The sequence below is a fragment of the Balaenoptera borealis genome (genome assembly GCF_965194805.1).
Source record: "Balaenoptera borealis genome assembly, chromosome: 16".
Taxonomy (NCBI): Eukaryota; Metazoa; Chordata; class Mammalia; order Artiodactyla; family Balaenopteridae; genus Balaenoptera; species Balaenoptera borealis.
Window position 1 is genome coordinate 8394935 of NC_138872.1, and position 15635 is coordinate 8410569.

General features: G+C 40.8%; 1 protein-coding gene across 12 annotated transcripts in view; it reads left to right on the forward strand.

Annotated features, from left to right (window-relative positions):
* The window catches only part of BCAS1 (brain enriched myelin associated protein 1), a 109802-nt gene that overhangs the window by 37569 nt on the left and 56598 nt on the right, over positions 1–15635 (forward strand). For all 12 annotated transcript variants that reach the window (XM_082362721.1, XM_082362723.1, XM_082362715.1 and 9 more), the window contains exon 4: positions 4260–4831. In XM_082362721.1, coding sequence (XP_082218847.1) covers positions 4260–4831 — 572 coding nt within the window. The remainder of the gene's footprint in view (positions 1–4259; positions 4832–15635) is intronic.

A 15635-nucleotide genomic window follows, 5' to 3' on the forward strand; every position in this document is an offset into this window, starting at 1 on the left:
AGATTTCTGAAGATAAATGAATTCATATCATTACTATTTTAAAAGTCTTTCCAGAGCACCCAAATTTAGAGGTTAAACCATTGGAATAATTCCTTCCCTTATGCTTCTATTTAGAAAATTAAATAGTAATTGTAGTAATAATATATAAATATTACAAAACAACTAATATTTGTTAAATATCCACACATACCCGCCCGTGTTAAGTACTGTGTAGGAAGTATTTCATTTAATCCTCACAGTCTCCCTTTGAAGAAGACACTTATTTTCTTGTCCATTTTATAAGAAAATTGAGGCACAGAGATATAAAGTAACTTGTCCAGGTCAAATATTTAATATTTTAGAGGTTAAACCCAGGTCCCTCTGATCCACATCTAAGTACTTAACAATTACGCTAAGATGCCATTCATCTCCATCACATGTCTAGATAAAATGTCTTTCTTAGGGCTTCCCTGGTGGTGCAGTGGTTAGGAATCTGCCTGCCAATGCAGGGGGACATGGGTTTGAGCCCTGGTCCGGGAAGATCCCACATGCCGTGGAGCAACTAAACCCGTGCGCTGCAACTACTGAGCCTGCGCTCTAGAGCCCACGAGCCACAACTACGGAGCCCGCGTGCTTCAACTACTGAAGCCCACACACCTAGAGCCTGTGCTCTGCAACGAGAGAGGCCACCACAGTGAGAACCCCGTGCACCACAGCGAGGAATGGCCCCTGCTCGCCACAACTAGAGAAAGCCCGCACACAGCAGCAAAGACCCAACGCAGCCAAAAAATAAATAAATTTAAAAAAAAAAGACTTTCTTAAAACATACACATACACACACACTACAAAATATCTTTTCTGCATTAAGGAGATCAAAATTTTCAACTCTCCTAAATATTTGGGAGCTACCATTTGCATTCTTACTTGATTTCTTTTTATCTTCCTTAAACTCTTACACATTTTTTTCATGGAAAGTAAAATCTCTTTGGTATGTCATCTGTTTGTCTGCTTTATGAGAAAACTTTTTATTGGAACCAGATTCCAGATGGGCTTCTCCCAAGATTTTTCATAGGAACGGAAAGCTTAGTTCCAGTCATCTAGAAGGAACTTTTTATTCTTTCCATAATAATGTGAGGAAGGCTTGTAAATTATCCCCGTCTTTGCAAGAATATAAAACCTGGAACTCCAGTGGGTTTTCTTCCTACTCATTCACACAGATTGGGGTGTGTGTGTGTGTGTGTGTGTGTGTGTAAGTTAATGTTTCAGAACATAATTTATTTGTTTTTTAATGCTTATCTAAGGTCTCAAATGACTGTAATCTCTTTGCCCACGTGGATTTTTTTCCTTCACTTTTACTGAGAAAACAAAGTGTTGGTGGGTATTTTTTTGTTTCTATCCAGCTTCTTAGAACTCACTTTCTCCCATTTCATTTTCTTTTCCCTCCTTCATCCCATATTAAATGCCTCCTAGACATATTTGAAGAGCCCGGAGACCACTTCTCAAGGAGAGGATTGATTGCTATTAATTAACAGGTGAAATAGGTACTGACCAATTCCCTGAAATTCTCTCCAAGTCACTGAGTATGTACTTAATTTGAACTGGCATAAATGGAAAAAAAAAAAAAAAAGACTTGCTGGCTATGGCTATGTAATTGTAAACCAGCTTCAGGGACAGCTGGATTCAGGTGTCCAAATGCTACCATGGATCTCTTGGCTCTGCTTTCATCTATGTTAGTTCTCAGGCAAGCACTCTGAAAGGTGACAGCCAAGGCCACCAGCTCCAGATGTACCTCCTACTGGTTTGCCAACCCAAGCACAAAGATTTGTAACTGTGTTCTAGTAGGTTCAGCAAAAATCGCAAGATTGATTTTTGTTAGTCTAGCTTAGGTCATGTGCCCACCTAGGAAGTGAGCATTTTAGCAAGGGAAATAGAAGCTCCAGATGATGGACTTGGATATACACTCACCCAAGTTTGGGGGGCAGAGCTTCATGGAAATGGGTTGTCCCATCTAAGAGGTCCTAGTTCTTACAAGTTATCAAAAATACTTTACCCATTCTCTGATATCAAGAGTTATGGTTTGTATCTGCTGTAACTCTTCATGCATTGAAGTCTAGTTTAGATACCTGGATGTAAGGAATGGATCCTTTATTGAAGCAATATATTGGCACTTTTTTAGAAGTCTGTCCATGGGAAGATTTTTTTCAAAGACTTTTTCTCTGACTGTAACACTCTTACTTACCACTAGCTCCTTGTTTTCCCGCCAGAGCGTAAGGAGGACTAGAGGAGATCAGTGGATGTTCTTGGCATTTTGAAAAGCCCTTCCTTGTTTTGAATCTTAGTCTCTCCCTTTTTTGTCAACTGCCTCCTCTTCTCCTGGCATGGAGCATCCCCACAATTCATTTATATTCACTCTGACAGTTCAACTGCCTGAGCTGCTTATTTGGCATCTTGACACATCCATCCATCACTTCTTTATTCCCACTCTCTCCCTCCCTCTTCCCTTCTGAGTATAACAGTTACCACGATTACGAATTCCAGGACCACAAGAAAAATGATTAAGAAGAGCCAAAGGATATATCCAATGTTCACAAAGGGTCTGAGTTTATGAGGAACCCCTAGTGCATGTCACTGGTCTTCCGTACCATTTCTTCTCCGCTCCTCAAAGCTTAAAGAGGAGACCACCACTCTGCACAGGGATCCAGAGCCCTCTCTCCCTCTCTCCCTCCCTCTCTCTCTCCTTTACTGTTTGTTCTTGACTTTAGACACTGTGAGATACTAGAGTTTGGCAAAAATAATTGCTAATGGATGTGTGTATTTCTTACTACCTGCGAGCAATGTGAGAAGAGCTAAAGAAGCCTCGGTTCTCTTCCTTCTCTTTCTGTCTTCCTGCAAACAGATATTAAGAAGTGGTTGACTACAGACTACACAGTCACAGTATCTGTCAGTTACTAGGCAGCTACTCTGGGAAAGGCAGGATTCTTGATCCTTTGCATGAGTTTTCTCCTTTAAACATCAGAACAACCCTGCAAGCGAGCTTCTATTTTCCCCATTTTACAAATGAGAAAATTCAAAGAGTTTTCGTGACTTGCCCAAGGTCACACAGCTTAACGGTAGAGAATCTTGATCTTTGATTTCCAATTTTGTAGTGTATCTTTTTTCCTTAATATTGCACTGCTTTAGAAAAGGGCCCTCGAAAGGGATGCAGTTCTGTTAGGTCGATGCAGAGTTCAAAACAGAAACAGGTGGATTCTGGAAACAGTGCCCCTCCCTGGAGGGGGCAGAATCTGCACCCACAGTCTTGCACAGGTAACGCTACACTCTGCCTCCATGTGACCCAAGGTCTAATCCACTTTCCTGTGTAGACATCTGAACTTCCAGACTTCACAATGGAAACTTTCTAGAATATAAGATAGAGCATGAACTTTGGAGTCAGATTTCTACCCATAACCAGATTCTGCTTGCTGGCCAGCTGTGGGAAGGTGGATCAACCTCTCTGGCTGTCCATTTTCTCACTCATGAATAATGACAATAACTAACGTTCATAACATTTATTGAGCATTTACTATATTCCAGGCAGTGTTCGATGTGCTTTAAAAATATTAACTCATGGAATCTTCATGACAAAATTATGGGTGTAGGTTCTACTATTTGCCTCATTTTACCAGAAAATTGAGGCACAGAAAAGTTAAGTAACTCAGATTCAAATTGACAGTCTGGCTCAGTGGTTCTCGAATGTGAGTTTTGCCCCCAGGGGACATTTGGCAACTTCCGGAGACATTTCTGGTTGTCACCACTAGGGGGTGCTATGGGCATCTGGTGGGTAGAGGCCAGGGATGCTGCCGTACACCCTGCAAGGCACAAGGTGGACCCCGGAACAAAGAATGATACGGCCCCAAACGGCAGTAAGTCCCGAGGCTGGGAAACTTGTTCTCCTAACCCCATAACTGCTGTCCTGCCTCCCAGGTGAAAGCATGATAATTTGCCTCTCACAGGATTCCCGCGGAGATAAAGAAGATAATTAATGTGTCACTAACACAGCACCTGGTGCGTGCTTTCCGGTAACTTGGCTTTCCTCTTCCCTAATCATATGTTCCTCTCTCCAGAGAAAAGCAGGGTCAGAAGACACCTCGATGGCTGACTTCTGCTCCGCAGAGGGACCCAGGCACAGCGGAGTCCCAGACCGCATCGCAGCCTCTGTGTAGGAGACGGTGGGAGTCCATTAGCAATCCTTGAAGTTCCTCGCTGGGCTGAATGACCGCTGTTTCTGTTTGTGTTTACAGTCGATTTGGAAACAAGTGTCCAGGAGGATAATGTGGCCACTTCTTCCCCCAAGACAATGGAGATAAGCGCTGTTGCGGATGCCAACGGGGAGAATCTTGGGAAGGAGGCCAAAGCCCAGACACCAGCTGCTAAATCTCGTTTTTTCTTGACACTCTCTCGGCCTGTACCAGGACGTACCGGAGACCAAGCCACGGATTCATCCACTGGACCAGTGAAGCTTGATGTCAGCTCCGATAAAGCTCTAGGGAACAAAGACCCGAGTGAGCCCATGGCACTTCCGGTGGCAGCTGCACTGGGGTGCGACCCAGATAAAACCCCCGTGCAGACCCCGGCCCAAGCCGAGGGCCTCTCTGCCACTTGGGGACCAGAGTCTCGTCTATCTGAGTCCGGGGGGGCAGCCCCCTCCAAGCCCAAGGACCCCAGCTTCTTTGACAGACTCTTCAAACTGGACAAGGGACGGGACGAGGCCCTCGTGGACCGCCAACAGGAAGCCGGGCGTGCAGAGCGTCACCACCCCGCCGCCGAAACTCCTGGATTCTCCACGCAGTCGGACGATGTCCCTGCAGAGAGGGTAAGACAGTCCATTTTGTTCTTAATGCAGGCTCGGGGGGCACTTGTGGGGCAAGACGATTGCACGTGTGTTGCTGTGCCATCACCGAGGGGTCCTGACAAGGTATCAAGCCGTGGATCCCTCTAGAACCAACAGCACATTGCAGCGCGGTGCTCGCCAGTGTTTCTGCGGGCAGAAACATCTGTTGGAAGAACAACAACAGCTGTGGCATCTGTTTCATGTAAAAGAAAAGAGGAGGTGAGTCACATACAGATGAATCTGTCCCTCCATTTATCAAAGGCAGCGGTGGACAGGTTGCATTTATGATCAAATGGCGTCTGGAGGGAAAAGCATTAGCAGAATAAAAACGGTTCCTAAAAGACTTAAATACCTGCCCGTCTCAGTAGCTGGTTTCATATACAGAATGTTTATGGGCTTTTGTTGGAATGCATTTCACTTATTACGTTTAATAGCTTGGACTGATCTTTAACTATCTTTTGCACTAAAGTGTGCATTTAAAGAAAGAGATTTTACAGCTCTGGGAAGACTCTTTTATGTACAAATTATTTTTCAACAAGCTGGAGTAATACCTTTGTAAAAAACGAGATTTTTTTTTTTTTTTTTTTTTTTTTTTTTTTTAAGGAGGCATCTGAACCGGTTGCTTTCTTTCCTGCGCAAAGAAAGGCAAATCCTTTTGATCTTAAAAAGAGCATTTGATTTTAACCTTGAGAGTTCGTTCGTATTGGGGACCGAGAAAAGAACTCCTTGAATGAAGAAGGAAATAAAAGTAGATACATTGTATTTTAAGGCACTTATTCCCTTAGTTAATGGATTTTTAAACAACAGTATTTTTCAAAATTTGGGAGTAAAGTGCCTCTACTAGAGATTAGACCCAGGAAAAAATTAAATGGGCTGTTTTTTATTATATGGTTATGTATCGTGGCTGTCAATATATTTGTCTTAATGACAACCAGCTTCCCTACCAAGTTGCTAATGATAACACTGGCTGTCATTTATTTAGCTTTTACAATGTGCCAGGCTCTGTTCTAAGCACTGTCCAGATATTATTTTCCTTCAGGAAAATGAGTATCACATTAATCTGAGGTTTTAATGTATCCAGGATGGTGTCAAAAATTATACTGTAAATATTAGACACCAACTGAAAATTCTGGACTGTTAGAATTGAGGAACAGATAAGGCTCGTATGTTTAGGCTCATGCTATCAGCATTCTTGTCATTTCTGTAAATTTTTACTCTAAGAACTGATTCTTATATTTTCTTTCAAAAGTTAGAAAAATTGCCCTTTAAATGCCCCCTTCCCCAAATGCAGCAGTTCAGGAGGCAATTGAATAGCTTTCTGTTTAATTCAAAGTGAGCCTTCAAATGTATGCTGGCATCAAATCTTTACTGAGGGTGACACTGCCAGGCACAGGTGAGGCACGGCCACAGTGGTGGACAGGACAGGGTCCCGGTCCTCAGGGAGTTTTTGGTCTAGCGAGAGAAGAGGTACAAAAAACTCACAGTTACAGTGCAAGGTGCCCAGTGCTCTGGTGGGGAAGGCCAAGTGTTGGAGAGGATGTCCAGACACAAGGAGAATTAGCCTACCTGGCCCAGGGAACCTTCCATCAAATGTATAAACCTGGAGCCCGAAAGGTCCTTGTCTCGGGGCTATAAACTGGTCATCAATATTCATGAATATTTGAGAAGCTATTTACTACTTTACTTTGAGTGGGGAAACTCTTGTTGCCTTCTTGTTATTGGTCATGGGCTACTAAGGCCATTCTGAGTTTTTGAACAATCACATGTTTCATTTCCATGGGCATCCAAAGCCAGCCCATGGCTTGAGTTAGGAAAAGACTGAGTTATTTGTGGAAAGAGAATGAAGGACTGAGCTTTACCCGTCTTGGGATAGGTGTCTGTAATGCATCCAAATCCCCATCCTAATTAAGTAAACCGGTTCAGCCTCTGATAACCGACCCTTGAAAGTATTTAACCTTAAAAACTTAATGTGATCAATCCATTCCTATCCTACGAAGAGGGCAGAAAGTTTTAGAATCGTGCTTTATCAACTCAGTTTTTTTTTTTAAATTGAATGCTCTTTGGGACAGCACCTCAACCGGAGTGGTATGAGCTCCAAAATGAGATTTGATTCACAAGATGGGGTCTGTGTTGGGAACATGGCAGGTATTTAATATAGTCAAGCCTGTGGGCAATATTTTGACGTTATAGTTAGTAACCTCTCAGAAAATCTAAAAATTGTCACTTATCTTCCTCTTGGAGTAAGTGAATTTGTTTGCCTAGATTCACCCATGAAATTTGCATGTGTTTGTTCCACTACAGATTTCCATTTTTAGTTGGTTGTATCATTGGAATTTGAAATATGGAGTGTTCACTCTGCCCTACGTGCTTATAAAACATGGAAAAGTTATGAAATAGCCACTCATTTCTCCTCCAGTCTGTAAACTTGTGGATATTCAGATACATATATCTGCAAAGGTTTTTAACAGCAACAACGGCAAAACGGCCTACTGATTGTTAAGATTTCTGTTCTGATCCCTGGCTGCACAGTCTGTATTTGGGGGAAAAATCAATTGTCCTGGAAGTGTAATGAAAGAGTCCAGCTCTCAGAAAGTAACAGGAATAAAACTTCTCAATCAATGGCTTTCTTGGTGGAAGTAGCATACTATGCATAAGTGGCCGTCAATGTATCGATTCAGAATTCTTAGGGTAAATTATGCCTTAGGCTCAGCGGTGTCAGCTGTCTCTCCTCTCCCACCCACTCAATCCTGCCCCCCCCCCACCCGGTTTCTCTGTGTGTCTCTTACTGGATTGGAATTCCAACCACAAACCCACAGAGCCGTGAATTGGGAGAAAGATGCCACCATTTCATTCTGGGGGAAACACACAAATCTGTGTTTTGAGAACGACAATCTTATTTTTGTGCCTTATAAAACTACATTCAGAGCATAGCATAATTAAAACAAGGCCAGAATTCATGAACAAATGAAGCATTTACTACATAGGCCAAAGAAAAGATAAATTATATGCCTGAAAGGTTTCACTGAGCTGTGATTCACACAAACCAATGTGTTGGCAGGGATGAGGTGGGTTTTTTTGTAATTTTTCTCTCACCCCAACAATTGAACCAGAACTATAAGATACGCATTTAAGAGATTCAGCCCTCTCAAAATTGATCACATCATGAAAACTTGATCTTTAGTGGTTAAAAAAACAAGAACAACAACACTAAATTTCTGTTGTCCCTGGTAATTCCACAAGTGTCTTTGTGTTGGGGGTAGGGGTGCTTTAAGTGTTGCCAAGCACAGATTCAGGAGATTTAAACAAGAATATCCCTTTTCTTTTAAAAGTTTAATTAAATTCTGTGTTATTTAAACACCAACCTTGTGCAAGGCACTTAAAAGATAAATTATGGTCCTAGACCTTCAAAGATCATATAATCTAGTAAGAGACACACTATTTTTTTTTAAATCGGATGGTATTTGCCTGTTTTCAGTTCACTCTTTTTTTAAATTAATTTATTTGTTTATTTTATTTTTGGCTGCATTGGGTCTTCGTTGCTGCGCGCGGGCTTTCTCTAGCTGCAGCGAGCGGGGGCTACTCTTCGTTGTGCTGCGTGGGCTTCTCATTGCGGTGGCTTCTCTTGTTGCGGAGCACGGGCTCTAGGTACGCGGGCTTCAGTAGTTGTGGCGCATGGGCTTAGCTGCTCCGCGGCATGTGGGATCTTCCCGGACCAGGGCTCAAACCCGTGTGCCCTGCATTGGCAGGCGGGTTCTTAACCACTGTGCCACTAGGGAAGTCCCGAGACACACATTTTTAAGGGAGGTTGTGATAAGTGCATTGATCCTCAAATTCATTCAGGCTATGGATTTTTAGAGAAGTACCCAGTGTTTTGCTTCCTCCTCTTCTTTTCTCTCTTGAACACACTCCATTCAGGCTTTGTCCTCCATAAAACCTGCTCCTGTCAAAGCTGCCACGATGTCACACCTCCCCCCACCCCTCACCTCAGCTGCCAAACTGAGTACGTCTCCGTCCTTATCCTGCCCTATTTGTGGGTCACATCTGACACAGCCCACCATCCCTTCCTTCTTGAAGCAGCATCCTCACTTGGTTTGCAGGTTCCCCACCTCCCTGGCTGCTCTTCCTTAATCTCTCGTGCTGAGTCTTACTCCCTAAACGTCGGAGTCCCCAGCGTTCAGTTCTTGGATGTCTTCGTCTTTAACTACACTTCCTTCCTTGCAGATCTCCTCCAGTCCCAAGGGTTAAATATAGCCATCTGCTGACACGTCCCAGATTGATGTCTCTAGCCTAGATCTACCCCTGAAGTCCAGACTTGAGTAGCTAGCTGCCTCTGCTACCTATCTATTTGGATTTCTACACCGCTATTTGAATGTTCGCTGGACATCTGGACCTCGATAGGTCCAAAACTGAACTCTTCATTCACACTCAACACCACCACCACCGACAACATACCCACTTGTTTAATCCACAGGCTTCTCATCTCAGTTACTGGCAACTCCATCCTACCACTGCTCTTCAGTGGTAGAACTGGAATGAAAGAACCAAGATCTCTACAGTCCTTTTCTACATGGTATAAAGGAGTGAATTAGAACATAAACATTGCAGTCAAGTAGCCTAGGTTTCAACTCTGTGTCTGTCACCTACTGGCTGTGTGACCTTGGGCAAGTTACTTAACCACTCTGAGCCTCAGTTTCTTCATCTGTAAAATGGGGATAATAATAATATCAAGCACATTTTCACATTATTCACACTTGTGAAAATTAAATAAGTCATGTAAAGTACTTAACACAGAGCTATTGCATTTTGAGAAATATTATCAGTATCACGGTTTTTCTCCCCCTTACTTCACATTTTAGTCTTTTTGCCCTTCCCTTCCATAGTCTTCAACCAAAATCTGCAGAGATAGCACAATTGAATCGAATTTGAAAGCTACATAACCAAAGGCATAAGTCCTAATTTGGGTTAAAAAAAAGATGCAGGAGTTGTAAAATTATTTTTAGAAATGATAGAATTTAAATGCCCATACCTGCAAGCTCCAGTTTCTTTGTCTGACATTCAAGGGTCTCTACCAGCTTTCCTTTGTCTGTTTTTCTAACTGTATTTTCCCCTATTGCCCTAAATTTATCTGGTCAGAATGGCCAACATATGACCTGTGCAGATGCCATCTACTCCCCAGGATTTTCTCTGCCTGTATCTCCATCTCTCTCTGTTTATCAGAAATCTACTTCACCTTCAAGTGCCGAGTTCTCCATGAAGCTGACCAGGTGTCCCCACTCCTGGCTGGTTTCTGATGACATGAATCTCTCTAGTTTTTTGGGTTTTTTTTTTTTTTGTATTCAATATGTTAAGTGAAATTCTGTGATAAAATCACTTTGAAGGAATCATCTCATTGAAAGATCAAAACTTCAAGGGAATTTTTGTATCTTTACCATTTTACGGATGAAGAAATCAAAGCTTTAGAGAAACCAAGTCACTCACTCCAAGTTACACAGCTAAAAAAGAATTGTCCGTCTCCAAAGCCCATACTTCTCATGCTCAATATTATGTTTTTACCAATTATTTGAAACTGCAATAACGTTGCAACTATGAAAAATTGAATAATGATGTGAGGAAGTGCTTTTCAAAAATTTTAGTACATGCAATATTGGAAATACCAAGTTAATCTCAAATCAAAAAGAAAAAAATCCCCTCATTCCAGCATTTGAAGGCCAAGTGAATTACAAAGTGTGTTTTTTATTTCATCCTGTTTACCTCTGGCCAGAAGGCCATGACTTTTCAACAGGTAAAGAGAACTATCCACCCAAAAGTGTTTGTCAGTAAAGAGGGAAAACCTGTCTTAAACTATACAAGTTATGGAGTAGGCAAGGTTTTCAGCTATAACACTATAATTTTTATGAACTTTATAAATTAGCACTAAGAAACATTTGATGTGAAACGTTTACTGTAGCAGAGGTGCAAGTGTTAGGGGCCTGATTGACACAGGAATGAGTTCAGATTCTACCACTTACTAGCCGTGTGGTAGAGTCAAATAATAACAATTGCCCCAGTTTTTAATAATTGGTTATTCCTCGGCCGTGTAGTAAGCCTTTGTCACACCTTAATGGCTTTGATTCTTATAACAACACAACAAGGTAGATATTTTTATTGCCATTTAACAAATGAGGAAGCCGGGGCTCAGAGAAGTTAAGTTACTGGCTCAAGGCCACACAGTTAAATTAGTGGCAGAACTGGAATCAAGATCCGGCAGTGACCAAAGCCTGTTACACTCACTCATTTCAAAACCTTGTGTTTTCATTCACAAGAGGAAGGTACTGCCTGCCCTAGACGCTATTGCAAGGACAAAAGATGACATGGGCAGTCAGTAGTAATGATGCTAAATGAAATAGTATATTTTCTAAATTGTCAGAAACTTAGAAATAAAGAATAATGAAATAGAGCAAATGGTCTTCCAGTATGATGGAGTTTGGCTAGTACATCATCTAGGGTACCTTTGGTTGCAAGTAAAGAAAAAAAAAAAAACTCAATCAATAGTGGCTTCGTTAATGAGGGAAATGTACTATTTCTTGTACATAATAAGAATTCGAGAAGTGGGGTGTTTAGTCTGGTTCAGTATCTTCACAGCCCCAGGATGCATCAGTCTCAGTGCCCTCTGTGTATTGGCTTGGTTCACAGGCTTAATCCCTTGTGGTTTTTCTTTTTCTTTCTTTCTTTTTTTTTTTGTGGTATAGTTGATGTACAATATTATATATATTTCGGGTGTACAAGATAGTGATTCACAATTTTTAAAGGTTATACTCCATTTATAGTTATTGTAAAATATTGGCTTTGTGGTTTTAAGAAGGTTGCCATAGTTCCAAGCAGTGTATAGAGTCATAATGTCCTATCAAACGAAATAGGAGTTTCCTAAAATTTACTCATTGGTGAAACCAAGTCACATGTCTGGGTGGAGGTACAAGGGGGGGTTGGAAAGTTTCTTCAGTAGAAAGCAGGCTCTGCCAGCAAAGAAGATATGTCACAGGTAGAAACCAGATATATTATTTTCTATCCAACTTTATGTGAGAAAAACATTAAGTGGATGGAGCTGCTAAAGGCTACTACAGTATCCCCCTATGGTAATTTATTTAAATAAATAGCTCTTTAACTTGACTATGATCCACGGTAAGAAATAGATTTTACATCTTGACCTGATACATATGCATGTACATGAAACAAAGAATTCACCAAATAGTAGTATTCTTACAGCACGTAACACAGGCTGGTTTTCTATTAGAATTTCTAATAGAAATTTCTAATAGAAAATTCTAATAGAATTTTCTATTCTTTCCAGTCTATTTCATTTGATGGTTTTAATGCTGGTTTTGATCCATTAAATTATGTTCCAATCCACCCGTAGTCACAATCTGAAGTTTGAAAAACTCTTTCTACCACCATCACCCTTTTCACACAGGGAGACAGTGATCTTGAGGGATGTCACTGTTTCTTATGCAACTGGGTGTCCCCAGTGCACCCTGCCTGGCACACCCTGGCAGGCAGTAATGTTTGTTAGATGAACTTGACAAGGATGAAGGTGGTACATACGCATCACGTTACAGTTTTTCAAAGAATGTTAGAATATATTATTGCAATCTCGTTATCACCTCTGCCTAACACAACTTTAAATAAAAATGATTTCAAAATATATGTACACTATAGATGTTTTCACATAGATAAACTATGTAGAATCATGAATCTCTACTATTTATTTGGTATTTTTCATTCAGCCTTTAACATGTTATGGTGTTAATCATCACGGTTGAACATCAAGTGAATTGTGTTTTGCAGTGAATTTGCAAAATATATTTTGAGTTTACTTTCCCTTTGGCATTATCCAGTCTGATTCTCTCCTTCCAAGGTTATAATAACAGTCCTGATTTATTGAGCATTTACTAACTCACAGAGAAGTGAAGTAACTTGCATAAGATAAAGTGGCTAGAAAGCGGCAGAGCTGGAATTTGTCACCTACAGGCTTAGTCACTGTGCCTATGAGTTTAAAAAGAGGGAACGTTTAGAACCTTTGGAAACATATCTTTTTAAAACTCCTGAAGCTAGTATTTCCCAAACTGACATTCTGTGGACTCATCAGTCCAGTGAGATCAGCCTAGAAATAGGGTGCCACCGTCAAATAGTTTCGGAAAATAGTACTTGCTTTATACTCTCCTGAAGATTCACAGTGGATGTCAGCCTACTAAAGCCTCTGAAAAGTCCTGCAGCAAGCACACCTGCTTCACTGTAACTGCTTCTCAGACTTAATTATCCATAGAACAGTTGTATCTTCCAAGGAATAGTTCTTCTAGGAAATGCTGAGCTAAGCATGTAGACCAAAGTTGGAAAATGGCCTCTTGTAGGATGCATCATGCCACAGATGGGTTTTATTTGACCTACACAGTGTCTTAAATAATATTTTAATTAATTGATAACATTCTGAAATTGACAAAGTTGACAATAGTTTTAAATTATGAGATTTCAATAGAATTCCGTATTTCAGAAATTTCTGAAAAATGGGACGTTTCATCCTATATTCCCAGGTGGGATGTCAGTTGTGACTGCCCCTCGAGATGGGGCATTCACTCCCCAGTTCACCCAAGTCCCCACCCCTCCCTATTGGTTCCCAATAGTACAGCGTGTGAGTTGTCCTTCACTATAACACTTGCAGTGTTATTTTCTTGTGGTAGAGTTGAGAGTAATTCAATCAGAGACCACTTTGCATCCTTCATAGCACAAGGCATAAGGCAATTTGAAGCAATTTAGGTGATCATCTGGCTAATAAACTATAAATCCAGTCCAAGGGTCAGTTTGTCGGCAGGTGTTGAACAGTAAATGGGAGGCTTTGATACTTTCATTTATTCATTCAACAAACATCTGAGTGCTTTCTTTGGGCCAGGAATGATTTTAGGATGGATAGAATGATGTACCTCATGGGAGCTTTCATTCTATTGGAAAGACCAACAATAAACACGAAAATAAATACACAAAGAGTTCCAGTGTATTAAAAGGGTTACAAATGAAATAAACAGAGTTTTGAGAAAGCAGAGAAGAGAGGGGGCTGATAATTAGGATTGGGTAGGGGGTAGGGTCAGGAAGGATTTGGTCTAATGTAAAAATTCAGGAAAAAGGATGTGACTTTTCTGTTTTCTGTATAAGGCCAAACCATTCTTAGAAAATCTGCAACCTAATTTTGGCAGCATTCAAAACAGTTTTCTCACTACTGGGAAGTGTTTGTTAAACAGATGACAAACTCGTTCTAGGCTATGGGTTATTTGCTTTTGTATTTTGAAGTGGTTTTTTTGATGTTGGATATTTTTTTCTCTAATAAATGTAAATTGTCATTATCAGTCTGGAGGTTGCACATGTTGGAGCTGATCATAGAACAGAAGAATCTACCACAGATTCTTTTTTTGCCTGATGTGAACTGGGAATCACTCTCCACCCACCCTTTGCCCACAGTAAATGTATTTTTCAATTTTATATCATACATAAGGGACTGTATTTAAGAGTGTGCCAGGGCTTCCCTGGTGGCGCAGTGGTTAAGAATCTGCCTGCCAATGCAGGGGACACGGGTTCGAGCCCTGGTCCGGGAGGATCCCGCATGCCGCGGAGCAACTAGGCCCGTGAGCCACAACTACTGAGCCCGTGTGCCACAACTAGAAGCCACAGCAGTGAGAAGCCCGCACACCACGCAGCAACAAAGACCCAATGCAACCAAAAATTAAAAAAAAAAAAAAGAGTGTGCCAACTCATGTGTTCTTAGGAATATCCCCAAAGTAATTACTGTTGCCAAAAACAGAAGCAAGGAAAGAACATTGTATTGCTTAATCCTCGACCTGCATTTCACTTGCCATTGGAAATCAAGTTGACAAATTCACTTACCCCTCAAGCAGAGGAGTTACTGAGACAGAAAATGGAAAACCCTTATTTATAGGAAGAAAGTATGAATTGCTTTCTCTGATAGATTTCTTTCCACTCTCCACCTATCACTACAATGAACAACTGGTTTATTTAATCTTTTAACTAGAACATCTCTGCATCCGTCAATATCATGGGCTAATGAGGCTCTACCATGTCAAGGTGCTATGTTACACTTCTGCCACCAAGATAGAATATGAGTTTTTAACATCCTGAGGTTATGTCTACAGAGTATTAAAACAGGTGGTGATTATGATTTATAATAAAGAGCATCATACTGGATAATTGGTCCAACCTTGCTTGATTCAATTAGTATAAGCAGCTAAAATGAACAGTTGCCACTCTCTCCTCCCAAAAAGAGAAGGGAAAATTAGGTAAGTGGAGCATTTTTAGATCTGTGTCATGCAGATTCGCCAATTAGAAAACATGCCAGAAGACAATGAAAATCTAGATTTCACGTTTCAATACTTTTATGTTCTTTTTATTGCCCTCTGAACTGTCTGATAATTTCTTAACTACCTGGATCACTAGGAAGTTTATTTCAACCGTGGCACTTTGGCAGTACACAATTTTAAAGTCTTAAAAAGTTTGAAAAGGCAATTTGACATCTAGGAATTTATTGAGAAAATGGGCAACATTTTATCCACAAGCTTTTTTTTTTTAAGTCTGGCATTTTCTGTAAGAGAAAAGTTGGGAAGATCTAAAAGATCTAATTGCAGGGTTTTTGTACTGATTCTGGTACACCCTTACATTGGACATCATAACAAAGATGACATAGAAATAGAAGTATTGACATGTGAAGACGGTTATAACATAATGTTAAATAAGAAAAGCAGGTTCTGGA